The sequence below is a fragment of the Polyodon spathula genome, unplaced genomic scaffold (genome assembly GCF_017654505.1).
Source record: "Polyodon spathula isolate WHYD16114869_AA unplaced genomic scaffold, ASM1765450v1 scaffolds_765, whole genome shotgun sequence".
Lineage (NCBI taxonomy): Eukaryota > Metazoa > Chordata > Actinopteri > Acipenseriformes > Polyodontidae > Polyodon > Polyodon spathula.
This window is the reverse complement of record NW_024472253.1, coordinates 7,589-35,405: the sequence shown is the minus strand read 5'-3', so window position 1 is coordinate 35,405 and position 27,817 is coordinate 7,589. Positions and strand designations below refer to the sequence as shown.

Here is a 27,817-nt window from a genome sequence, read left to right as displayed (position 1 = left end):
TGTCTGTCTGTCTCTCTGCCTCTCAGTCTCTCTCTCAGTTTGTCTGTCTGTCTGTCTCTGTCTCTCTGTCTGTCTGTCTCTCAGTCTGTCTCTCTCAGTTTGTCTGTCTGTCTGTCTCTGCTTCAGTTTTTCAGAGCAGTGACATTATTCCAAGGATGTGTGCAAAACCGCCAGAGGACAGACGAACCAACCAAAATACCCCGACACAGAAGAGTTGGCGATCTTGTTTGTCTTCACTAACGATTCTCTGGAAATTAAAGACAGGCAGCAATCCTTAGCATAAGAAGATATACTTTTTAATGTCCTTTATAAACTTGTTTGATGTTGTTGTTTTTTTTAACAACATACAGTACAGTTGGGTAATGGGGGGGGGGGGGGGGGGGGTGGACACTGTGTATTTATATTAAAGAATAGTGAGAAGACATTACAAAAACACCACCCCTCAACATTGGAAAGAGACCCTGTAATTAGTATTATTATATTCATATTATTATCATCATTGCTATTGTTATAGTCAGAGCAGCATACACACAGCATGTCTTTTGGTTCAGATGTTGCCTGCCTGCTTACTGGCATGTCTATCTGGGTGTGCCCCAGAAGCTACTGTTTTGCTCCAAGCTTCTTTAGCCAGTTCTAGACCAGTTTGCAGTCCAGATCTAGGTCATTCTAGAACGCCAATGACCCATGGTATAGGGCATTCTAGACTGGTTTTAGGCCAGTCCTTGGTCTGTGTTTGCACTCTGCATCTCCTCAGGTGATGCCGAAGTGATCTTGAGGGAAGAAGGGAGGATTCTGTAGTATTATTGATCCTGAAGAATATCAAGCCCAACACTGGCTCCTTGAAGCCGGGGAAAGTAAAGCTGACAGCCTCCTGGATATTTCACTTGTATACGCTTGCAAAACCCCCCGAGCTCGCCGTGTGTTTGAAATGTAAAGGACGTGAAAACAGACGTGAAGATAATGAGACGAACAGTGTTCCGCTATGGTAAGAGCGCCTTTCACAGGGAAAGCATGTAGAAAGACAAGCTTTCTGATGACTTACCAATACTTCTAGTTCATTTTAAACCTGATCATTACGAACTCATCAGTTAAGTACATTAAATCTATGTGGTGAACAGAATGTAGTTTAATGAAAAAGAGAATTATGGGGAATGTAGCATCACGTAATAATCGTTGATGTTTTCTTTTTAAATACTTTTTTTTTTTTTTAGGGTTGTGTGTGTTCGGGGGATCGCTTGCCCTCTACTTATTAGAGATTTGGCAGAAATTAATTTGTTTTTTTTAAACTAAAAAGTCTCCTGATCTTCTTTCTGCTCCCTTGACTCCCACCATGAGTCACAACCAAGATGTCTTAATTTCTTTCAGATCTGTCTTTTATCACTCCAAGTGTTCCCAGTTTTGTTTTATTCAACACATTCCAAAGGCCCTTTCTTCCAGGAAAAAAATAATAATAATCAGATCAGTGGCAGTGCTAGCACATACAGAGGTTGTTTTGTCACTTTTTTTTGTGTCCTGTTTTATATTTAAAACAAAACCCAACCCTCACATTCTCACACACACACACACACACACACACAAGCGTAGTGGAGGGGCGTGGCTTCGTTGGGAGGGCGGGGCTTGGCAGAACGGTTCAGCGTATCACAGCAGCCAGGGCAGCCAGCAGGGCAGACGCTATGAGGTTCATTAAACAGGCTGTGGGGTGCTGCTGCCCCGAGGCTGCGCTGCTCCCGTTGGCTTGCTGAACCCCGCTGGGGGGGCGCAGAGGGGGAGGGCGTGTGCACTTGGGTTTCTTCCGGGGGTACCCGAATTTCCCTTCCCCGGGGTATTCCTGGGGCTCCTTGTCCGCCATCTCCTCCAGTGCGTTCACCCCTTTCAGAATCTTCTTGGGCCCCCGGGGACGCTGACGGCTGCAGTTGCGGGCCCCGTGGGGCCTGTGGCCCTCGCCGGTGGATGACGGAGGGGGGCTCTTGTCGGAGGAAGAGGGGCTGTCCGAGCCACCTGCCGGCAGGGGGGCAACATCTGGGGGCGGGTGCTGGCGGTTGCTGGGGTGGTGATGACGGCTATGGTGGTCCTTCTTGAAAGAGTTCTTGTCCGCTGTGGTCCAGGTCTTGATCTGATGGAGGGACTCGGAGCCGGAGCAGCTGGGGAAGTCCTCCTTGGTCAGGCGCTTGAGGTCCCTGCCCCTGAGGTCTGGGGGAGACTCACAGAGAACGCTGGAGCTGGATCCTCTGAAACGCTGGAGCCAGTCCCAAAGCGAGCGGGTCTTGCAGTCGCACTCCCAGGGGTTGCCGTTGAGCCGCAGGTACTCCAGGGAGGGCAGCTGGGCCAGGCACTCCCCAGACAGCTCTGCCAGGCTGTTGTTGAACAGGTAGAGGGTGGTGAGCTTCTTCAGGTCGTGGAAGGTCCCTCGGTGCACCCACTGCAGCTGGTTCTCATGCAGCAGGAGCCGGTCCAGGCTGGAGAGCCCGTGGAACGTGTCCTGGTGCAAGCTCCACAGCCGGTTGCCGTGCAGGAAGAGCTGGCTCAGGTTCATCAGGTCGGCAAACAAGTTGTCCTGGAGGAACTCGATCCGGTTGTCCTGAGAGCCGAAGAGAACACGAATCAGGTTAAGATGCTACAGCCACAGGTGGATTCATCCACAGCTTTGAACACTCAATCATAACAAAAGCAGCCTGATCCAACCTTAGGTCTGGGGTAAGCAACCTTGGCTCCACCATTCTGCTGAAGATCAATTAGAGAATGAAGGACTGCTTCGCCAATGCAGCTGCCAGCCCATCACATGACACCACCCTTGCGGGTCGTGGATCGTCGCAGCATGGGGTGTGACAAGGGCATCATTGATTTCACATTTTTATATATCATCCTGTCAACACTTGGTGCGCATCATTTCTGAACAGTAACCTTTGCTTAACTAAATATCCCTGACAGAAACTACCAGAGTGTGAACCAGGCTTCATACAGCACTCCCCTCTTTGCCTGTCTGCATGGCTTATTTCTGCTTTGAATAAAGTTGCCTATCCCTGTCTGGGACGTTTCTGCACAAGGCCTTCACGAAGACACTGATAAAGTCTCTTTAGTATTTCTGTACTGTGCTGCAGTGGATCCCTCATTGTGAGACAGCTTATTAGACGGTTATACAGCGGCATGGCTGTGCAATTTCACCCACAATCTCATTGCAAGGCGACACACACACACACACGCTCTCTAAACTACACTCTAAACTCTGTAATGTTATAATGAGGGAGGACTGCGTTCATTTTACATTCCCTCGAGTTCTAATCTAAACTCAATCAGAAATAAATTCCATCAGCATTGTCAGTCCGTGCTGGAGAGAGGCTCCGGCTGAATGGGAGGCAAGCAGGCAGGGGGTGTTGGGGTCGGCACTGAGCTGAATAGAGTACAGTCTGAGGTTCACCAGACAGTCAGTCTGCTGGCCTCTCAACAGCAGTCTAGAATGGTTCAGGTTATTAATAGAAACATTCTGTAATGTTTTTCAACACTGAATCTTTGAAAAAGGAAAGAATGTTAGAAAGATAACTTGGAACTGCAGACTGTAGAACAGACAAGGTATTCACAGTCGAAAGAGCAGAACAGTAGCCTGTAATCCTATATACTGATGCACATAGAAATACATGGGCCCATTGCTGTTTATTATTTTAGCAGAAGACGCTATCAACTGCTGCAGCTCTGTGACATCAATAACCAAACGAACCAGCCAGGGTCGGGATCAATTCCTCTTTTTCATTTCAACATTGTGTTTTTTCTCTAAATCGATTCCCATTCCTAATTCCAATTCCCATCCCTTCAAAAGGAAGTGGAATTGCTATTTTCGAGACACTATCATTGCTGTGCCTGTTTCACTGCTTTCATTTCAATTGAATTGGCTAACAGGAGTCAATTTTAAGTCATTCGTCGCTCGTTTGAACAGAATGCGGCTAACTGCAACGATGACCAGTGATGTGTTGGATTAAAAGGGAATAGGAATTGGGAATTGAAAAACTGGAATCAACCAACTCTGGAGCCAGCGGCTGGCAGGCCCCTGTGGCGCACACACCATACCTGCAGGTAGAGATACTGCAGGCTGCGCAGCCCCTGGAAGATCCCGCTGGGCAGGGAGGAGAGGCCGCAACGGTACAGGTGCAGCGCGTGGAGCTTGGGCAGGCCGCTGAAGGTCTCCGCAGCCAGGGCCCGCAGGTAGCGGTTGTCCCCCAGGTCGAGCTCCTCCAGCTGGGTGAAGCCCTGGAAGGTGTCGGGGTCGATGAAGGTGATGTTGTTGGAGTAGATCCAGAGGGTGACGGTGTGGGGGCTGAAGTGGCCACGCAGCAGCATGGTGATGCGGTTGTTCTGCAGGAAGATGCGCTCGCTGTGCGGTGGGATGCCCTCGGGCACCGTCAGGAAGTTGTGGGCCTGGCAGCTCACCGTGGTCGGGGAGGAGTAGCAGACGCAGTGCCGCGGGCAGGACCAGGACAGAGGCAGCTCCAGACCAGTGCACAGCATGAGTAAAAACTCCAGACCACACCCTGCACAGAGAGAGAGAGAGAGAGAGGAGGAGCGTGGGTGATGGGCGAGTGAGACAGTGGCTATACAGGGACGAAACGACAGGGAGTGAGGGCCGCTCTGTAGCGCTGAAACTACACAGGCTTCTCAAATTGAATTAAAAAAAAATGCATTAGAAATGAGTAGTTCAAGTACACAACGACCAGGAGAGCAGCAAAACGCCTCAGAAGCTAATAAGGAAAGATCGTCTCGCCTGTGAGGCAGCACCAATAGATAATGCACTAGTGCTACAAAAATCCAGCACGCTGTTTAAAAAGAATTGAGGCCTCAAAACTGAAGAACTTAACTAACCAACTGTTGGGATCTCAACTCTTGCCTAATTTTAATCTCTGGTTTCATGTTGGCGGAGAGAACGCTATTGAAAAATATCTCTGTAAATGTTTTTTGGTTTTTTTTTAAAAGTCCAAGCTCTCTGTTATCAGGATTCAGCTCAACCTGTGTCTCCTGCAACAATAAAGCTGCTCCGCTCTGCACCACACTCCCAGCAGGCAGCTGTCACGCGGATCCCCGCAGTTAAAGCCACTGTAGACCCAACAGCCAGTGTTACAGACAGCAGCTTCTCCACAGGTTTCTTTACTCAATAACCCAACAGCAGCACAGCAATCCCAGCCTCCCCAGCTCTGCACTTGCTGGCACGCAGATTCAGAGTGTAGCTTGTGCCCGTTTGCAAACGATAAGAGCTTCTGCGTGATTTATTCCTGTCATACAAGGTGTGCAGCGCATTGACGGTGTACACGAGGTGCGTGTAATACAAGCATTGGAATTCTGCTCAGCAGTGTGCGTTGCATACTAACTGCACATTACATGCCTAAAATACAAGAGACATACAGAATGGTCAGTTCCCTCCAGAGCAATTAAAACAGAATTAACGGCAACCTGGCTGCCCAGAGCGGCCCTTCAGCCAACGGTCAGTGTTGAGCAGCGTCTCTGTGTTTCATACTGCCCTATCAAGGAATCGGGATCGTGTTTGCATTGTGTGCATAGCAGTTCTGTCAGTGTGATGGATCCCACATTAGCAAGCCCAGACATTAGCATGCATACTGCATGCATTTTAACAATGGTTTCGGATGACTGCTACTGTATCTGGGGTTTGCTTCTCATGGTGCTCACCTCTGGAGGTTTGGGTTTGTATCAGGTTCAAAGAAATTGTTTTCGTGATTTCTATTCGCTCCTCCCAGCGCCCACAATCCACGTCCCAATTGTGCAGCATCCGGAACAAGGATCAGACTCAGCTTCGGAGAGGCCCAGGAGTGAACGGCAGGCAGGCAGGAGCAGCACAAAGTGAAGAGCTGTGTGGGGAGGCTCTCCTGGTGTCTGCCTGTCTGCACCAGAGCTCAATCCATATTATAATGACAGCAGAATTCCAATTCCAATGCTATTTTGTTCAATTAAAACCACAGTTGTGATTAAGCTGCAGCGGTTACATTGTAATTGCATTTAATTAGAAATTGCACAATTACAATTGTAGTTGACTCTAGGTCTGGCCTGCACCGTGCCGGACTGCAACTAGTGCCATTCTCCCTCCAGTCCCCCCTTTAAATTCACAAGCATAACATTTAAAAGAATCCCTTGCATCACCAGGGAATAGGCTGGCTCATGTTGGCAAACTCCTCTGCCAGTCTAAGCCGGGCAGTATCATACTGCAAGTGTTTTGATCACGCTATCTGCTCCGAAACATTTTGTTTATCAGAGAACTGAGACGGAGAAATTGGCATGTACCCCTGCCTGAAAGCACTCTGTCGTAGTCCTGGGTTTGCATGAGCAGCTTGCATACTGCGTGTGTTTTAATCCTGCTGCCTGTGTGCGCATTGCAATCTGTTTAATATTACTTTATCGTAGCGTCAATCCCAACGGCATATCTGTTCTTTGAATCTCACTCTGCACCAGCTCCTGGAGTTTGCAGGCAGTGTGAATCTAATTGAGTTCCAGTTAACCATCTCTATTGCATATTTATTATTGAACCCTTGCATTGCTGAAAGACGTTTTCACAGCTCAGCCATTGCAACGCAAATCAAACTTTACACATGGAAAACATACAGGTTAACAGGCTTGAGTAAAAGTCAGGGAATCAGAATTCTTATTGTGTGATGCTTTTCCTGTTTGAGCAGCACTGTAATGAATGAATTGCTCTGCTTTTTCCACTGTTTGGACTATGAATTTGTCATAGTTTACCTAAGTGGCAATACTTGCAAAAGGGCACAATATCATGAGGCTGCCATTGGTAGTAAGAGTACCGGTGTGAATATTTCCCATTTACAGTGACACAACAATAGAGGCTGCAGTATCAGTGTCATTTATCAATGCCGTTATCAGGATCTATATCCAATGTGTGCTGATGCTATGGTTTGCTGATGCAGTTTCAATAGCTCTGCGTGGGTAACTGGTCTCTCACGGAGAGGAAAGAGTTAACTACGTTTTAACTGTGCGTCAGTGTCAATGTTTTATCAGTGCATCTCAAGTATCTAGCACATCACCCAACCTGCTAAAACCAAGCCACTCATTTCCTGCGGATCTGTTTGTCGCCAGCACGAAAGCCTGCTAACGCTCCCTGGGTTTTAATGACTTGAATAAGAAAGTTTTTACATGTTATCTCCACACTGCTGCTACATGCATGCCAGTCGATTAGATATACACCTCTTAACTGATAAGACTAACGGAGAGAGGCTTGCCAGCACTAATGCTGTGCAAACACACTGTTCATTTGATACAGTGTAAATGCAGCCAGCTCCTGATCGATTAGGTACACAGTGCAATCTATTTAATGCACCTTCAGCAACCCCTTGTCTTAGTTCAAGAACACAAGCGCTTTCCTTAATTGGCTGCTGCCCTGTTAGAGTTCAAGTGAGAAAGCCTAATTCGACTGATTAGGAACAGAGTACAAAAACAAAAGGAACTCAAACAAACCATTGCTGTTGGGGCCCTTAGTAATACAATTGAAAACAAACGCTTGCTTCATTGAGACTGGAGCCTCGGAGGACAGGACAGGACAGGAGGGGGGGGGGTTTCACTGCCAATGCAGCTTCAATGCAACGTAGTTTTATGATATTGAAACCATCAGAAGTGGCATCCAGAAGTGAGAAATTTCACATTAAAAATCAAAAAAACAAAACCTTGTAGAAACAGTTCTTTGCTAGCAGGCTCTGCTTTTCCGATAGTAAGTGCAAACCTTTGAAAGCAGCATGCCACAGAAACGCAGCAATTCCACCTGCACTTTGTAAAATGAACATGACTGTGGGACACGGTGGCTGTTAATTGCTTTAATTGCACCCCAATCAAACCGAGCCCTGGCTGTCTATTATTACTGAAAGAATAGCCTTGTGATGTTAATTCTAAATGAATGCCATCATTGTTTGAAGAATACCTTTCTCTCTCTCTCTCTCTCTCTCTCTCTCTCTCTCTCTTTCTCTCTCCCCCCACCTGCCACTTCAAAAGAACCCCCTTGTGTTGCCTCCCGCTGACGTCTCAGCTCACCATTGATTTTATTTATTTATTTATTTTTCAACCTCCACACGCTTTCCTTCAGCTTCTGAACAAGAGGGGATAAACCTTTCACCGTTCACAATTAAAAAAACAAAAGCACGCTGTTTATTACGAACAGCCCCACACGCCCTTATTAGGAGAATGGGTGAAGAGCTAGGAGTGGAGAGGACTTCTCCGAAATCTTCTGTGTCATTCTTCTCTGATTCTGAGACATCTGAAACCCTCTCTATAATTACATTGTTTACCAACGTTTTAAATGCACAGCAACTAATTGAAAACTCCAATCTAGTATTAGTGATCGTGCCATTGTGTTAATTAGCACATGTACCAGCATATGCATCCCTAGTTCTCAGAAGAATACACCTCTCTCAGCATCCCCTAATCTTGTTTCTCTGCTGTTATTTTATTTATTTTTTTCAGGATGAAAGGAGCACCATCTGACTCCTCCTAGCGAAACACAATAAAGAAATCCGGGAAGCAAAAAGATCGATGGTGAAAAAATAACAGGGATGCAAACATGTTATGACACAGGTAAAAAAAAAAAAAAAAGGCTTTCTTTCTAGACATGATCGTTCGGAGCAGTCAGCGAATGCATGTGGAGAGACAGCATCTGATCTGGATTATTTACTATGTAACAGTTACTGGTCTTCGCTGCATCGATCCTACATCAGTGCAAAAATAATAGACACAGACCCGAGGTGAGGAATCTGGCACTAATTCAGCAGGGACAACATTGATTTAATGGCAATCACAGATCTTTATTCACAGAATAAAAGATTCCTTTTTCAGAGCCACTGCAGAGTGGAGCACTAATTAATCAAGATGAATGCCTTTCAAACATGTGGTGGGTGACAGGTCTCACACACACACACGCACACACACACACACACACACACACACACACACACACACACACACACACACACACACACACTGCCACACATCACCACACACACTTGCACTCCTCTTCTGAGTCACAGTAAGGAGAGGGAGAGGAGGGTGACTCATTGATCTAAGAGAGCAATCCCGTTTCATTAACTTAGCCTTTCTTGCTCTAAGAGCTCACCATTGATCCTGCAGTAATGTCAATTCATTAACTACACTACAGCTTAACACAGCTAATCGCTGGGAAAGGCCATTAGACTAAAACCATCTTAACACTGTCAGTCTCAACCTTCCAGCTAGACTGGGATAATATTCAGTGATGTTCCCGGCACTCACTCACTCACTCACTCACTCAGTGTCTCTCTCTCTCTCTCTCTCTCTCTCTCTCTCTCTCTCTCTCTCTCAGTAAGTCTACAGATCAGGGACGGAATTGCACAGCAGTTTCACCTATTCCAGGTTCAACCACAGTGTAGCGGTAACAAGCTCAGGTGTGTCTTAATAAAGTCACAGAAAACCCAGGAATGGATCAAACTGCTACGCAATGGGAGTCTTGTTTCTACCCCTGCAGAGACTGCCTTGTAAAAGCATATCCTTCTAAAAGCCTCCAGTTAGCTTCTAACTGCCTTTAACTTTGGTTCTGTCTGACTTTCTACCAAGTTGTAGGCTGTTTTGTGAAAATGTGTTCGGTGTATGGCATCAGTGGTAACAGATTTGACCCGCATAGATTTTTTTTTTTTTGTCGCTCTAGAATGCTATTCGGTCAAACTGAAGAGTCAATAATGTGTTCAAATTATAGCCCCTTGTGGTAACGGTGTTTTGATTTGCTGAACCTGCCCCACTGTGTTCTACAATCTTATGGTGGAACGCTGTTGACAGACCCGAAAGGAGGAAGGCTCTCAAGGGTTAAGTGCTGCGGCAACGCTGCACATCTCCAGGAGCTTTTGAACACCAAAGCCGTGTCTTGTTATAGAAATCCATGTGCAAGAAACACATTGGGGAGCTTGCTCAGCCCTGAACTCACAGAGAGAGAGAGAGTGAGAGAGAGAGAGGAAGCTAAAGATAGCAAGGAGATACATCAGGAATCCTTACTTCACACAAGACTGAGCTAGCTGGAGCAAACTCCTTGTTGAAATGCAGGGCGGGCAGGGACTGCTGAAGTGGACTGCGGTTCTGTTCTGTAAATTAATTTGCACCGACTCCCTTTCTCTGCTGTAAACTACAGAAGTAATCGACTACACCAGCCCTGCTCTGAGTTTGTCTCTCTGTCTCTCTCTCTCTTTCTCTGTTTGTCTCTCTCTCTCTCACTGTCTGTCTCTCAGAGGGAGAGCTACATTTATTACATGTATCTGGGAATTGGTAGAACGGGGGTATTTTGCTAAAAGGTCGCCTTTCTCAGAAGTGATCTACAACCGCATTAAAATGTCAATAAGTGAAATACAACAGCACTACCCAGCGGAGTTGATTTACTCGCTCTGCGTCCATCGATCAATAATTCCCTGACAAAAGCTGCTTATTTTACAGAAGAAAGGAACGGTGAAAAGAAATCCCCCCCCCCCGTTTTCCTCTCTGCCTGTCACGGAGCGAGCTGCAAATTAGGGGAGCGCAGCTCCGTGTTGACTCCTGTCAGTGTGTATCGACCTCGCTTGTGTAGAGACTCGGTGTAGATGGACTCCCACAGCATCCCACTGTGCTGTACACTGCAGAGCCCAGGGGAGCTCACGTACTGTAGGACATGGAAAGGTCATGATCTTTCACTTTGAAGACTTGAAGTGCCGGGCTGAAGGATCCCTCGAGTGTCAGCTAACACCCCCTGGATTGTATACAATTCTCCTAGGATGGAAATACTCCAAGACTCCCATTGCATAGCAGTTTGACCCATCTCTGACTCTGCTGTGATTAGCTACAGTGTGCAGGTAACAAGCTCAGCTGTGTATAATTTAGTTCCGATCACTCTATAATCTCAAAATTCTGTGCGTTCCTTCCCTGCTCTCCCTATTTACTGTTCAGTGTGCGGCGCGCTGGTGCATATTGCTTCGGAAGCGTAATCACGATTCTTCTGATATATTTGTGTTCTCATGTCCAGGGTCATTCATCAACTTGGGGCTTGTTCCTTGCATTATTTTTCAAACAGAGCCTTTTGCTTTGTACTGAAGCCTAAAGAGGCAAACTGCCAGGCTGCACACTCTGCGTGGATTATAAATGATTCAGATGGCCTGAGACTGGGGTGAAGACCAGTGTTTGTGGGTTCAATACAATACAAATGCCCCTCAGTGTAATTTTGGAAGGAGTGAAGTGGCTGCAGCTTCTAGCAGACGGAAAGCACTTTGCAAACGCTGCAGTAACATGATCTGTGGAGCCCTGCCCTGCAACGCTTCCCCACACAAGCGAGCTCTCTGGTCTAATTGCTGCATCTGTCATTAAAGTGCATCCTTCCTGAAGGCAGTAGCGCTATAAAACACACGCAGCTTCATTAGAGCGCACTGCAATGAGCCTGCATAATCCAGGCATGAAGTCCCGGGGGAATCCTCTGCCTTCAGTCATAACAGCGGCTCAGCTGGACCGGAGGCTGGGGTTAGGGTCGTAAGCATGCTAAAATGAGGAGTTATTGCATCTGGCAGGGGGGGCATTCGGTTCTTAGCAAAACCAAGCAGTGCAGAGTTAGCAGCTAGTGACTCCGCATGCATCCAATAGGCTCAAAGTTTACAATATTACTATTGACAACCAAAGGATATTGTTTGTCTCCTGCAGGAATACCCCTGCCTGGGCTCATTGGTATTGTGCTGCTGTTGCTGCCGACAGTATCAAGGTAAGAAAGATGAAACCAGATGAGTGCTGGACTCGCAGCCTCGGTGTGGGGTCCCTAATAACTGCTGCACTGATAGTGTGCCAGCACGACAGATGGGGCTTCACCTTAGTCAAGGGGCAAGTTAAGGAGTGTGGGAAATGACACCCCTGCAGGGCCAGTGAGAGTGCTGCCGTGACAGTGTTCCCGGGTGAGAGTTATTACATGCATGGACACACAACAGATATATTTTTCATTGAAAAGGTTTTCAAATGTTTTCCACTGCTGTGTGGGGGGGAAACAAATGGCAGTCTCATATGAGCTTGTCATGCATTTGCGTCTTCCATATGTGCTTCTGTGAGTTCTCCATGCATGCAAGGGTTACAGTGTGGATAATGCCCATTTATAATGAGAAATCTACAGTAAACAGGATTGGGGTGACCCATCTGCGGCTGCCTCCTCCCTCGCCTCTCTCTGTCTAAAAAAAAAAAAGTCTTTTCTCCTCCCCTTTGGAGGATCGTGGGTCAAACAGTGAGGAATCTATTTCCTGTTTCTCATAAGCTCACAGTTAACCTGCCTCCTTACTGGACAAATAGCAGAAAACTGCAGTCGCTCCCCTTCATAACGGCGCAGCAGAACAGAGAAATCCTTCTAGTTCATTAACCTCCCTGTGTCAGGTGTCATTCAGGAGAGCCACAGCCATACTGCTTCTCAGTAATTACATCCTGCCTCCATCACGCGGGCTTGCTCGCTTCCCTAATACTGTCCTCGCTCCCCCGCTCTCTCTACCTTCACATTCTCTCTCTCTCTCTCCCTCTCTCTCTACCTTCACATTCTCTCTCTCTACCTTCACATTCTCTCTCTACCTTCACATTCTCTCTCTCCCTCTCCATCTCTCTCTCTACCTTCACATTCTCTCTCTCCCATTCTCTCTACCTTCACATTTTCTCTCCCTTTCTCTTCTTCTCTCTCTACCTTAACGTTCTCTCTCTCTCTCTACCTTCACATTCTCTCTCTACCTTCACATTCTCTCTCTCCCTCTCCATCTCTCTCTACCTTCACAGTCTCTCTCTCTCTCTACCTTCACATTCTCTCTCTCTCTCTCTACCTTCACATTCTCTCTCTCCCTTTCTACCTTCTCTCTCTCTCTCTCTCCCTCTCTCTCGCTCTCTCATGCGCACACACACACACACACACACACACACACACACACACACACACACAGTGTTAGAAGCTCTGCATCTCTTTCATTATCTATATAACTTCCCTTGGAGGGTTAGCAATAGGCTTACATGTTTCAATGCTGCACTCTGTGCATTTTTATAGGGGATGTGTTTGCAGTTTTTTTTTTTATGGTACCTTGGCTTGTTCGGGAATCCCTTCTTTCTTTTTACAGGCCCACATGAGAACCTCGTATATGAAACTCTATTGTGACAAAAGTGTACTGCCGTCTCCCCTGATGACAACAACGTGGTGAAGCACTGTGACAGAGTAACGAAAGACAGGTGAAGCACAAGCAATCATAAAAACAGACTCTGATCAATACGATGGAGACGTTAGAACTGTCATCCACCGATCAGGATGATCCATCAACGGGCATCACAGACACGAGAATGACATTCAGAGAGAATGAGTAGCTTTAAAAAAAAAAAACAGCAAGCATAGCAAATCAATGAAACGGTAAATAATCTGTAAAAACAGTAAAAGCACCATGTTTTTATTCATTTCAAAGACAATACTATCTATCTATCTATCTGTCTATTTATCTATCTGTCTATCTATCTATCTATCTTATATATATATAAATAGATTGCATGAAAAATGGAAAAAATCTCCTATTCTTTAAATAGTAAACCAAGCACATGACATCATCTTATCATACTAACACTGACATTCATGAATAACCCATGCAACTATCTTCATAGTTATACTAGATTTATATGAGCTGTGCATTGCTATGAATTGTAATGAGTTCAAGTAAAGGCTCGACTGATATGAATAACTGTACATTTGTAGAAGAGAGAGTTGAACTGCAAGCGGGGTCTGCCTGCCTCTGTGTGATAATGAAAGCAAAGCAGCTGATAATGACATGCAGGCTTGCTAAATGTTCTCCGCTGTTTGATTGACTGGCAGGTGAGAGAATCAGGCCCTCACCCACACACATCAGCACTGAGGTCTTTCTGCACACTCCAGCCCGGGATCTTCCATTCACCAGCCATGGGGCGCCCATTAGGAAAAAAGATAAGCAGAGAGGCAGTCTTCACTCTGCAGTCGCTGGCAGTGTTTCATGCTGTCCGGTACACAGTTTAACACTGAACATCTTCACCTCCCAAACCATTTCTTGACAGAGATACAAGTTAAAGCTGATGCATCCTGGGACCAGGTCTCTTCTGGTGCTGTAGGTCACCCTCACCCCTTTTGGTCTGGACTTAAAGATATATAGTTATGTACTCAATCCCCAGCAGAATGCTGTAGTTGTACATAATTAAACTCTCCCACCCCACATCATACCAGTTTCAATTATACAGCATCCTTCATGTGCAAGCACCCCAGTGCACTTTACAGAAATACACAGCGAGCTGCAAGAGCTCCACGCTGCCCGCTGGTGAAAGGCCAAATCAAAGAGATCTGCTTTGAGCTTAGATTTAAGAACACTGATGGACTCAGCACCCAGGATCCAATGTGGAAGTAAGTTCCAAAGGGAAGGAGTTTGGACGCTCCAAGCTCTCACGCTGTAGGCTTCTAACGGAGTTCTTGGAATTGCCAAGAGGCACAGAATAGGTAACTGGCGCAAGCAGACAGAACCACGAACAGCCTTGTAAAGGAGGAGCAGCGGTGTCATTACTTTTCTTGTTGCTTGTTTTCTCGTTCGAATTGTTGGTGATGTTTGGAAGCCTGTTTATCTGAAAGCTCATGACTCCTAACTTGTGAATGAGTTGGATTTCAGATTTCTACACTCCTGCATAACGGTTAGGGGAAACGCAACATGATTACAGCTTGCTAAAACAAATTGCTATAAAAACACAGATCTATAGAGTGTCAACCCTTGCATTTCTCCTTCCTTGCCTGCCTCCCTGCCTGCCTCTGTCTCCCTCCCTCCTTCTCTGCCTCCCAGCCTCCCTGCCTCCCAACCTCCCTGCCTCCCCCCTCTCTGCCTCCGTCTCCCACCCTCTCTGCCTCCATCTCCCTGTTCCCAGCCTCCCTCTCTCCCTCCCTCCCTGCCTCCCAGCCTCTCTGCCTCCCTCACTCTCTGCCTCCCTGTCTCCGTTCCCAGCCTCCCTCTCTCCCTCCCTCCTCCCAGCCTCTCTGCCTGCCTGCCGATCGATGCCCGCTGCTCTTCAACACGCATGACCATCCCATTATCAGTTAAAGGCAGCATTTATTCTCCACCACTGGAAAGACTCAGCAGAGAAAGGGATATTAAATTTTCTGCCGCAAATTAAGGGGCAAGGAGCATGGAAAATGTAATTTGCCTGACTTTTTAAACCACGAGCCTACCTGTGTGTGATGATTAGAGAATTGCTCGGGGTGTTTTATTTCCCTGCGTTGTTGACTTCACTATGACTTCAGTTTCATGTGTGTTTGCTTGGTAATGGGGAAGTGTCTTCAGCTTACCCGTTACAACGTGCTTACTGAAGGAGTGTGGAAGACATCTGTGTGTCATCTGGATGGGTCTCTGTATCTATACCACATTGCTTTCCTTTCTACTGAGCCTCTCAGCTCTCCCCACTCTCCCTCCCAGCTCTCTCATCTAAACACTCAGCCACACTGCCTCCCTCCCTCCCAGCTCTCCCCACTCTCCCTCCACTCTGCCTTTCTGCTTCTTGTATCTCAGGCCGCTGATACTCCATTGCAAGCCCCACCGCTGTTGCTCAGCAGTGACATGCAGGCAGAGCTGCTAAATCTTTTATATGTTTTTGCTTTTCATTTTGAAGGCTTGTATATTATTTAAAACATCCTGTGCAAAGAAGATTAACCCACTAAGGCAGGCAGGCAGGCAGGCAGGCAGGAGCGACCCTCTTTCTCGGCGGTGTGTGCAGTCTGCTCAGGATTTTTGATGGAATTACAGCTGGAGCTGCCGCTTTGCTGCTTACACCCGGCCGCGGCCAAACTTAACCCTCGTGCTCTCGGATTAACGTTCCCGCTGGAAAACTCGGAGGCAAGCGTGTGTCACAAAAAGAGTTTTTCTTGATTGACGATTTGCATGAATTTCATCGTTCAATATACTGGTACACATTTTAAAATGGTACTTTCCCTGATTCTCACTGGGCAAAAACCAAAACCACAAGCAGGCAGCTAATTTGCCAGGGAATGAAGGCCAGTAACGCGTAAGGCTTGACACTGTCATCTAGTGAGAGCAGAGGGAAGTACATCTTTAATAAAACTAAACTGTTTACTACCTGCTCTAAAATGTAGCGTTTCATATTTGTGTATGAGGTACATATTTAACATGCAAGAAGGTTGCTAAGCTGTTGTTGAAAATACATCACCAGCTCTGCTGAGGTGAAAACACTGATTGCAAAAAAACAAAAACAAAACAGGAATCTCTTTAAAATGCTGGCAAGGCAGAGAGCAGCACTACAATTGTAATGCAATGGGGCTGTCATATTTTGACAAACCAATTGTACCTCAGTTGTATTAACGAACAATGCTTATCGCTGGTATAGCTTATATCAGAGCTGGTCTGTGTTCACACTCTATTGCCAGTGCTATGATCTGCTAATGCTAGCAAGCCAGGTTTTGTTTTCTTCGGGGTAGTACACTGGGGTGATAATGGCATCCCAATGGAAATGTCTTTTCACATTAGCAGAAGTGCTACAGAACCAACAGAGGAAATGATGCACACGCCAGTATGAAGAACAGTCCTTGTTCCCCGCCTTGCTATTAAAGCTGTTATTTTTATTACACCAATCCATCACAGTGGACATAGCCCAGGACAAGCTGCTGCCCCCCTCATTCCTCTCTCCTGCCCCTCCGTTACTCCGATCCCTCACCCCATCCCCAGTTTATATCTCCATGACGACCCTGCTCAAGTTCAGTGTGTGGGCCTCCAGGGGCTGAGTGCTCCTGCCCAGCGCTTCAAATCACATTTCATCTGGCGAGCTCTGCCGCTGAGGCACTCGCTGATACATGCGCCTGTGTTAGTTTAGCACACCTCTCCCCTCCCCGGTAACAGCAGCACAGCATACCGACCCCAGCTGCACATTCATCATCATTACCGACGTCTTGCTGGGCTATCGTGCGTGTGCGTTCTGCCATGTGCACCCGCTGGCTGCACACTCGGAGGGCATCGCAAAGCAAAACCAGCTTGAGAGACGACGAGAGCCGTTGGCATTTTGAGGGACGTCTTGAGGGCAGTCAAGCCCGACACACGAAGCTTTAACATCGGTTTTGACGGAATGACTGAAGATACTCAAACTCTTCTCGACGGTTCCTGATTTCCACTTCCCCTAATTGTTACCCTGGCCTGCTCCACTGTCTACACCTGACACACACACACAGCATCCTAACAATGTCCTCGCTGCTGTATCTCCATTTAATCTGAGCATCACGGAGATTCACTCACCTCCAACATGCAACCTTGCGCATGCTGCCACTTGCAAGTACAATCCCATTTGGCTCAAAAGTTAGTTACAGTTTTAAAGATCGGATTTGTTTATTTGCCGGGACGGTCGTGAGTTTGTACTTCAGGGAAACTTCTTTTGGTCACGTTGGGAAAAGTCTATGTGTGTGGTCTTTAAGTGGAACAAAAAACAGAGAGAGAGAGAGATGGAAATTGTTTGAGGCACAGAAAGCTGGTAGTGCTGAACTGGCGAGGCATGCTGAACGCTAATCCCCGGCCTAGACATGAGATTAAATATTTACTGCCTTTCTACTGAAATGTTGATTAAGAACGCCAGTCTTCCTTCTGCCTCACTGCGCTCAGAGCACTTTTGCAGAGTGGCTGCATCTCTGCTCATCTGTCCATCTGAGGGATGTCCAGAGTGCTGCTGCATTGGTGTTCAGCAGCTAGGACAAGGATAACGACCCACGGATTGTGCACAAAGCAGACAGCATCTCTCATTAGACCGGCACTTATTCACACTGCCATGCCCGCCATGTGTCTGAAACGAAGAGAAGCATGTGCGTGGAAGCGATGCTCGTGTCTTCTTCAGGTTTCAATCCTGTTACAGGAGTCCCGCTGGTGTCAGCCCAGCTTTTTATCATTTACCATTATCACTATGATAAATAATAGAACGGTGGGGAAAAAAAATTAAAAGTGATATTGCAATAAACCAGAAATCAATAATTCAATGGGCACTTATCATTAGATACACGCTTTACTTGCAGCTTGGAGGTGTTAATTACGTTTTTACACGCTGTCTTCGAAGTGTGCTTTTCAAAACGCAGCCAGACACGGGCCTGGGTCCTAAATCCCCAGCATTATCCGTCCTTCACCTTTCTGAGACGCTGAATTCGGCACAGACAGACGCGGTTCCCTTTCCCAGACACTGAATTCATTTCAGACAGACAGACTCTTCGGTCTTCGGTCCCCAGCATTGTCAGTCACTCTCCTTTTGATCAGACCCTAAATCGTCTCCACTTATGTTCAGACTGGGAGCGACAGAGAAATCGAAATGAAAATAGCTGCCTGTTTAACATGTTCTTTTAATGGGCCGCACACAAGAATATTGGATTTTTTTTTTTTTTTTTCCAGACAGATGGAAATAATTTTCTCATAACCTCCAGCACATGTTTAATGTCAGACCTAAATCGGTTCCACTGAAATATATTCAGAAGCGAAAATGGAATAAAACTGCGCTGTTAACCCCTGAGATGCTGCCTCCGAGGCGAATCATCTCGTTACATCACAGAGCCACTCTCCCCTTTAACAAAGTGAGCAGACGCTTTCTCTTACAACTGCCACAGGCACAGGAACGGCATTAACGAAAACAAACCTGACGCTGGCTCTCACAGTAAAATTTACTACTGAATGTTACAGATCAAACACATCTCGCAAATGTAAGCCCCTTGGTGAGTGGGGACTGTAAATCCACAGGAATCGCAGGCACTTGATGGCAAATCACGGGATCTTTTGACAGCTTTGCGTTTTTTGTTGTAGCTTTCAGGTCAATCAGACCACAATCGATGCTATGACAAACCAATCCTAGCCATGTTCTCCGTGTTTCTCTGCTGCTGCTGCCTGCCTTGTAGCTGGTTTTCTAACAGCCTTTCAGGTCATTTTTGTTCTGCTGCTGTGAAGAGATAACTGCTCAAGCACTGTTTTTAGCACCGAGCGAGTGGACTGACCAAAAAAGGTGGTCAGGGCGTCAAGAAAAATTCTGCAGTGAGGACCCGATCAGAGGCAACGTGACTCGGATGGGCTGAGAGCAGCATTCAGATTGCGAGAGCAGGTTGAGGCAGAAAAGCACGAGGCACACTTAGTCTTTCCTCCTGCCCCCCCCGCTGTGATTGAGCATCGCGTGAGAGAAGAGTCTGGTGCTGCTAGCAGAGGCACGCTCACCCCTCACTCCCTGTGTCAGAGAGCGGGGGAGGAGGAGGAGGGGGTTCATTCCTGCACGGAGGGGAAGGACGGCAGTCGCATCAATGATTTATCCCCATTTTATTAACTTGCTCTGCCGCTCTTGTTTCCTAATACGCTACATGATCCTTTGTGACCCCTGTCCCATTACTGGGACACTCAAACCAGGACTTGCTTTTCAGATGAACCTGAAACAGAGTGGAGCTCCCCTGCTGTACAAAAGACTACTGATCATTGAGATCAGCCAAGTTCCTCCTCCTCCTCCTCCTTCTTCTTCTTCTTCTTCTCTAACAATTTCTGCTAATCAGGCAATAATTAAGCAGCGGCACCCTGACGACAGGGTGATGCCACCTGGTGCTTGATTGCATTGGGAATGGCAAGGTCAGCTGGCAAGCTAATGCCTGATAATCTGGGGTTTTATTGGGGTTATAAAACGGCAGCTGGCGTCTTTATTGCCGTGTTTGCCACCAATTACGCCTTCTGCAGGATATTACTTTGCACTGCAGTGCCCTGCCAGGCTGTGTTTTATATTTATTACACCCAGCCCTAGCCAGAATGCAATATTAACAGCTATTACTGGGAAGTAGGGTCATTATTTTTTGAGCTCTGGCACAATGTAGGTCCTTGCGTCTCTCCAGTCCCCCGTCCCCTATATAAACAGACAGGAACGCGACTCCTTGTGCAGTCATGCTTTGTGACTCCTTCTCTCTCTGTGCGAGATTAATATTTCAGGGCAGCTTCTGAAATCTGCAAAGCCAGCTTTCAAGGAGGATTACTGGACTGCAGACTGGTTTGAGTAGGGTTACAGGTATGAGACAGGAGAGTTATGGGACAGCGAGCGCCTGTGTAGAGGAGTAATACCTGCGTGAGTAGAAGTGAGCGGACTGAGGCTGAAATCCGAGGTCTGTTAATGAGTTGTGAGGGCTGATATAACATCTGTTACATGCTGCATTAATATTAATAGACAAGGTACAAATCCAGCTAGATTTACTTCCTCATCATTACCCGCCTTCATTGCGTGCTCTGATTGGCTGAACGATCCTCATCAGTCTATAATAGGCATTAGCACACCAGGTCACTGATATAGTCCCACATGTGAATATGCAGGAGTCGGGCCATCAGGGGGCGTGCAAAACACCTGGTAGAAACCATTGAGAAATTTTAGGGTTTTTTTTTTTTTGTATTTTTCACAAAAACTTCAGAAAAAACAAATTTAGAAAAAGAACCCAGCCATATGTGAGCACAATATCATTAAAAAGCAATGCTAAAAATATATCCCTGTTGACTGCTGCTTGATGGCTCTAGAATTACAAAGCACTCACTCTGTAATTACAATGTAACACATGCAAGACAACAGATGCTGTGCTCCCGTTAGGATTTGCATTCTTTCTATAGCAGTACAGAGCAATAAGCAGAGTGCATCCGCGCAGCAGCCTGCTCTCAGAGACGAGGAGCTGACTTGAAGATCTCTTCAATTCAACAGCAGATTAGGTGGAATTAACTGAGCCCATCTCACAATGACACTGGCTGTGGGTTTTTTTTTTTTTTAATTTTTATTCAATGAAAATTCCTTTTAGGTACGATATAAAACAAACCAGATAAGATTATTCTGTCTTAAAGGCTTTCCCTCAAGGAGATTTTTTTTTTCAGCTTTACACAGTTCATGAAATATTCCAGCTGGCCTTTCCCAAGGAAAACAAATCGATAGAATGAATAAATATCAAATAAGCACAGGAGAAACTCCTTTGCAGAGGTGGCTGGTGTGTGCGTGTTCAATTACGTTCCATATTTCATATATCAGAAAGCAAGGCCTCAGAATACTTCCTTACCTGCTGTAGCGTTTATAGGTTACAGAAACGAAAGTACAAAGTTTTTTTCACTCTGGAAATACAGGGAGGAAACTTGTACTAAAGTTTTGTATCCCAAATAAATTGTCTTCTCTCTGTGATTTATAATATTTCTTAATTTGCATTTAAAAGTCTTATTTTTTAATACTCTTCAAAACAATAACAACAAATAGAGAAATGATGACTGAAGAGGAGGCAGATATTAAAATGTATATTTCCTTGTAACGCAGAACTCCTAAAGCTGCTGCCTCCCACACAGCCGTACACAATTCAATATAATTAATGGGTGGTTTTGACTTCAGTGTTCTTTAGTTCTTACTCCTAGGCAGCCTGCTTTATCACAATGAGAGCAGGTCCTGTCAAGCTGCTACTCATTCCCCCTAGATTGGGTTAGTAAAAGCACAGCCAAGTGTAATAAAGCACAGTGAAAGCATGGTAAAGCACAGAGCATTGTAACGAATAGGGGGGTATGGTAAAGCATGTTCAGATGCACGGATTATGGGGTAGACCCTGGTAAATGCATAGTGTATCCATGGGGAAAGCATGGAAAAACCGCAATTACACCATGCAAAAACACAGTGGGAATTGTTTATAAGGAGGGGCTCAGGATAAAATCTTTGCTCCCTTCATGAAACCTGCGGGGCCAGTGCCCTTCTTACCCAGCTGCTCAGTTTGGGAGGACGGCCTGTTCTAAGCAGATTCTGGGTGGTGCCGTATATCTTCCACTTCTTAATGATCGACCTGACTGTGCTCCAAGGGATATGCAATGCCTTTGAAAATTTTTTATACCCCTCCCCTGATCTGTGCCTTTCCACAACTTTATCCCGGAGTTGTTCTGAAAGCTCCTTGGTCTTCATGGTAGTATCTTTGCTTTGAATGCACTACCCAACTGCGGGACCTTACAGAGACAGGTGTATTTAATGTGAAATCATGTGAGCCACTTGTACTGCACACAGATGGACTCCATTTAACTTACTGTGTGAACTCTGAAGGCAGCTGGCTGCACCTGAGCTTAGTTAGGAGAGTCACAGCAAAGGGGGTGAACACTTATCCAATGAAGGTATTTTATTTTTAATTGGTTTGTACCTTCCCTCCATTTCTTCATTGAAAGTGTTGAGTAGGTTGTGTAAATCAAAGGGGAAAATAATCCCATTTAAATATATCAAGATTTCAGGTTGTAACACAACAAACTGTGAAAACGTCCAAGGGGGGTTTCAGAGCTCCTTCTGTGGGCTCTTTTCATGAACCATCTGGGTCTGTTTGTTACCAGTCTTGTGTAAGTCAAGCAGACGGGTTAATGATTGGATTAACAGATTAACTCTTGAGTGAATCTGAGTGGAAGCCTGGTGGATAGCCTTCTTCAACAGATGCAGCTCCCATGGCAGCGGAACTGAGGTGGTGGTTTTGATGACAGCAACCAGCTGCATCATTGTGAAGGGGCCGGTCGGACGCAGGAAGATGTGATGGTATTCAGTTAGCCCCTGTAGAGAAACTCCAGACTGCAGACGCAGCCTCTGGCAGCTGCACGCTGCACCTTGACCCAGGCGCTTAAAGACTGATCCCTGAATCCTCCTGGGGTGAGGAGTGTAACAGGCAGGGCCATGCTGGAATTGGGAGCCTCAAGAATCTGTTAAGAAATCTTTTCAGGGCTGAAGCATGTGTCTCATCTCCACTGTGGAGTCTGTTTCTCATGTGCCCAGCCTTCCCGTGTGTCAGAAGTGAAGCAGCGGAGCTCATGAGTTTGATAATAATAATAATAATAATAATAATAATAATAATAATAATAATAATGTTTTGTGATTGTTTGATTCACAGACCTTTCTTTGATAAACCTCATGCATGACTGTTCTGTAAATGCCAGCTGATCCAAATACCATCCGTGTTTAACCCGTGGAAATAGGATCTTCACCTGACATTTTACAGCTCTTTACAGACCTAACTGAGCTGTCTCCCTTAATAGGCTAAAACAGCCAAACCGCTGACCCGCGGCCCTGCTGCCAGAGACAGACAAGCACAAATGAACTTTAAAATGGAATAAAACGTTTCACCCGCCTGAACGCTGCTCTAGTAACTCTGTGAGTACTGGTGGTTAAAAGCGAGGGAGCCTATCTCCATCTGTCAGAGACTACATTCCATTAACTGGGATTGGGATCCCTCATCTATGAGCTGGCTATGGATCTCACTCAGCTATTTATGGCTCTAGTGATGCCAGCTGGTGCAGCCCTCATCTTCACAGTGTTGGTGTTTCGCTCTTTGCAGATTCATTGGAAACACCTCAAGGTGTTGCATGTGTAACAGGCAGTGTTGTGTGCCTGTCACGGATCCTGTCCTGGGGTTATAACCGCGAATGCAGACGAGCCCGGCTCTTTTGCATTTTTATTGGTAGATGCTCTCTTGCGGTGCGCGGGGTCGCCGGTTCGAGCACCATTACATGTGAGACAATGCTGCCCCCTGTGGGTGAGGCTTGTACACTGTTAAGAAGCTTGCTTGGAAGTGTAGCCCGTGTCAGTGACTCTTGCTTTGGAATAAAATCTGTGTCGTTAGTTTTTATAAATGCTTTTTTTAAAAAGAAAAGGGATCATCGGTCAGGCTTTCTCCTCCCAACTAGTGGAACAGAAATCATCATAAATGAAGTGCTGTTATTCAGCTTAAACTGTGCTTCATTCAAATCAATATTTTCATTTAAAGCAACTGAGTTTTATTAAAATATATTTTTCAATATCTATCAAAAGTTCCATATCTTCTTCCTCGAAATCATATATTAAAAATATATATATTATATATATATATATATATATATATATATATATATATATATATATATATATATATATATATATATATACAAAACATGTTCATTCATCTGAGACTTTTTGAGTTGGAGATTTAATTTCTTCAGGTTTAAAAAAAAATTCCATTTCCCGTTTAGACTTCAATCTATTCCAATAGAGGAGATTAGATCTGAAATTACAAGCCATGCAGATATCTCTCTATCTTTATATATATATATATACACACACACACACACACACACACACACACACACACACACACACACACACACACACACCCCCGCGTTCCCCGATGGTGCTAAATTCACAGCTGCTGTGCAATGTTAACTGCTGTGGGCTAGAGAAACCCTATTGATGAAGCTTGCAGTTTTTACTGTGATGTGTTCTCTGTATCAGCATGGTTGACTAAGTCACGTGCTTTAAAAAATCATACCTGAGCGAGGCACCTCTCAGAACTCCATTCGACTGGCCCATTCATCCGTGACATCACAATCGACCAGGACATCACAATCGGCCGTGACATCACAATCAGACGTGACATCACAATCGGCTGTGACATCACAATCGGCCGTGTACCCCAGTATTCTCTTCATCAAACCTTTTCCAGACAAAGTGCTTCCTTGTGTATTTCCGGGGTGTTTCCTGTAGTAGACCTGGGTTCTTATTTGAGAAACATTTTGCCTTTGGTCAATCAGGAGAGACTGTGAGCACGAGTCATCGATCACGTGACTAATGCAAGACGGCGTTCCTCCATTTGTGGGGCCATACAGCAGGAGTGATCACATGCTGTTTGAGAAAGGTTCTTGACAATGTTTTGTGATAATGTTTCCTGACAATTTTACAGGAACATGCTTCAGCATGCCGAATCCCTTTTAAACACAATCTCACTGAGCAGCCTTCACCTTCGTGCTCCGCTCCTCTGCACACTGTCTGCTACTTAGTGATATTAAATGTGAAATGTGTCTTTGTAGAAATGTGAAGGACCCTGGCTATAAAATATGGAAATCTGTACAGAACTGAACCACACAGAACGGACCCAGTGAAATACTTCACTTCTGCTTCATTTTAAGGATGCTTTTTTATTATTAGTTTTTATTAGCTGCCAATATCTAGCCTAATATTAATTTTGTAAATAGATTATATAGTACAGTAATCCACCCGTCACATATGCTACAGACGGCTACCCTGTCACAAGCATTAATACCCTGGATCTTTCTAAACCAGGGGTTTAGGGGAGCTCCCTAATACAAGCTGAATCTCAAAACAGTAACTGTGTGAATATAGTCATTGTTACAGCTGTGTATAATGGGATTTAAAACAGGATTCATTTATCCAGCTTTTTACATATCCACCCATACTCTGGTCCCACAGTAGGTGTGGACTACTGTATATATATGTATGTGTGTGTGTGTGTGTGTGTGTCTGCATGTATATATCACAAGTGTAAATGCTCCACTCTCTGCTCTCCAGCACTTTAATAATGAGCTCTGGTCAAACCCTCTCCATTATCAATCCCTCCAGCCCTTTGATAATGAACACCAGCGTGTAACCACTCAGCTCTTTCCAGCAATGTCACCCACAGCCTTCCTCTTGATGCATATCTGAATATTGAAAACACCTCTGCCCCGAGGAAGGTGCTCTGCTTTCTCCTTCAATTAAGTGACTGTTTTTCTTATTGAAATGGATCCCCCTGCCCTGCCCCCTGTGCCTCCTGGGAGCCTCTGCACCTTTAATCTCTCTGTGGAATCAGCAGGGAAGCCCAGAGACAGCAAGCCGTGCTCCAATGAACTAAACACACAAGCACTGCCACTGGTCTTGAGGCTACCAAGACACAGCCTGTGGAAACATCTGTTTGCTGAAAGATGTTTTTAGAAAAAAAACATTGCTAATGTGTATGTTTTAACTTAGCGAGTATACTAATTCTTACACAGGATTGTTACTAACTACAGCAGCTATGAAATAGCATTTTCAAACACACACACCCTCGTAAGTTGCATGCTCATATCAGAACTTTTTCTTTACAGAAGAAGAATACAAAAAAGAACTGCTAAATATCACAAATGAAAAAAAATTAAAGGTGTTTCTGCAGGGAGTTGAGAAGTGCTGGGAGCGGAACTAGCAGACAGAAAGGAAATGAATTTTGAGTTTTCAGGCTAGCAGGGACACCTTCATTGAGAAGGGAGGCGAGATCAAGTAACTGGAACCACACAGAGAGGGAGCTGCCTGGCCTTGAGAAACTAGCAGGGAGTGACAGGGTGAAAACAAGCAAGGTTTGAAGAAGCATGGGGAAAGTGCCAGGCTTTACCACGGGAAGCTTGCAACTCGGGGCTCGCTGAACTGCGCGGTGAAAGAGGCAAGGCAGCCCCGCGGGGTTCGGCTGCTGAGAGGCCAGGAGGGGCGAAGGCAGAACTCGCGGCCTGCAGTCTAATCCCAGGTCTTAATGGATTTCCACTGCGTTTGAAGATCACAGGCTTCTGTGCTGACAGCAGGGCTGAGGGTGTGAGGAGAGGAGATGGAATGAAACCACACTCAATTATTAATCAGCCTGCCACACACTCCCAGAGCTCTGAGACTGCCCAAGTACATACACGTGCGTGTGTGTGTGAACATAAACAAACACATGTAATGTGGATATTACTTCAATGTATATTTACACAGACACAGACAGGAGTTCAAGGTTACTGTTGCATTTTGCCTAAAGCGTTTCAGCCTGCAGCTGTAAAGTCTGTATATATGAGATGTTATCAGTGGGCATGCTTAATCGGATTGCAAGTTAATTATTCATAGTATCCCAAATCTATTTCTGAACCACAAGAGAATCTTCATCTTCCAATCACTGTGTCTCCTATAAATCTTTCTTTTTTTGTTATGCCACAGTATCAGAACTGCTCTGCAATATTCACCCCCCAAGACACTGCGTTACCATTGCCGGTAATACTGCGGTCTGGTAATGTTTCTCTTAAAGAAAACGCACAGACAAGCACAGCAAAAACAAGCCCTCATCACTACAGCACCCTGGACAGATCATCAACCGCGCTTCAACAACTGGGAAAGCAATTTAACCAAGATGTTCCAGGAATGCTAGCTATTTCTTACCAATGCAGTACAGGAAGGGAGCTTCATTCAACCACATGTGTTTTGCAACAGTGGAAGCCCAGAGCGGTATCACATGGAATTTGCTGTGCGCTATTGGCAGTTCACTGCAGTGCCCTTGCAGCGCTCCAGCACGGGGGATCACGGTCCACATTCACTCTTCAGTCTTTCACACCTTTCAATTCAGGTGGCCAAACACATTTTTAAACAGTGTGAGCCCAGGTTTTAATTGCGGACAAAATGAATGCGCAAACTTCCAACTGAAACGAGGTAATAAATCATAATTTGCGATAAATGTCACCTTGCGGGCAGAAAAAAATTAGCTGAAAAAAAAAAAGTCGGCTGGACGCGTGCCATCTCTAGCGATTGCAGCTGGATTTAAAATTCAAACTATTTGCAAAATGCATGCAGCCCGATCATCTGTTAAGAAATGATGATTCACAGCAAGGTATGAAGTGCAGCCGCCCGTGTCTCTTGCTGCTGCACAGCCTCTCTCACCAGAAGAAAGGCTTCCTCTACCAGCAGAGACAGGGAGGTCAGCGGGGCAGATTCGCTTCTAAAGATCCTGCTTCTTCATTCCGGATGCATTCTCGTTTCCCTGCCAGCGCAGGGAGGGGGAGCCGTGTGGTAAAGTAGGTCCTCTGCGGCCGTGGCTCGCAATGCAATTGTTAGAAAAGAGAAAGGGCTCATTGATTCAGTTTGTGGTCCTTCTCCTGTCCTGGTGGGATTAAGGAGCCAGTGGAAGAACTTCAGACAGGGGCGCGTTGTCAGAATGATTGATTGCACTAAGTACTGTAGGGCTCTGAAAGAAATACACATCACAGGAAACATGCATTGTTAAAAAAAAAAGAATACTACA

At 45.7% G+C, this 27,817-nt stretch overlaps 1 protein-coding gene across 1 annotated transcript; it reads right to left on the bottom strand.

The window, feature by feature from the left end:
- Positions 1–302: 302 nt before the first annotated feature.
- rtn4rl1b (reticulon 4 receptor-like 1b) lies at positions 303–5,767 on the bottom strand. The gene is made up of 3 exons (XM_041241276.1): positions 5,668–5,767; positions 4,060–4,625; positions 303–2,578 (listed from the first exon to the last, which is right to left on the bottom strand). Exons 1-3 carry the CDS (start codon positions 5,765–5,767, stop codon positions 1,631–1,633), a joined length of 1,614 nt encoding a protein of 537 aa, XP_041097210.1. The 3' UTR covers positions 303–1,630.
- Positions 5,768–27,817: the final 22,050 nt, after the last annotated feature.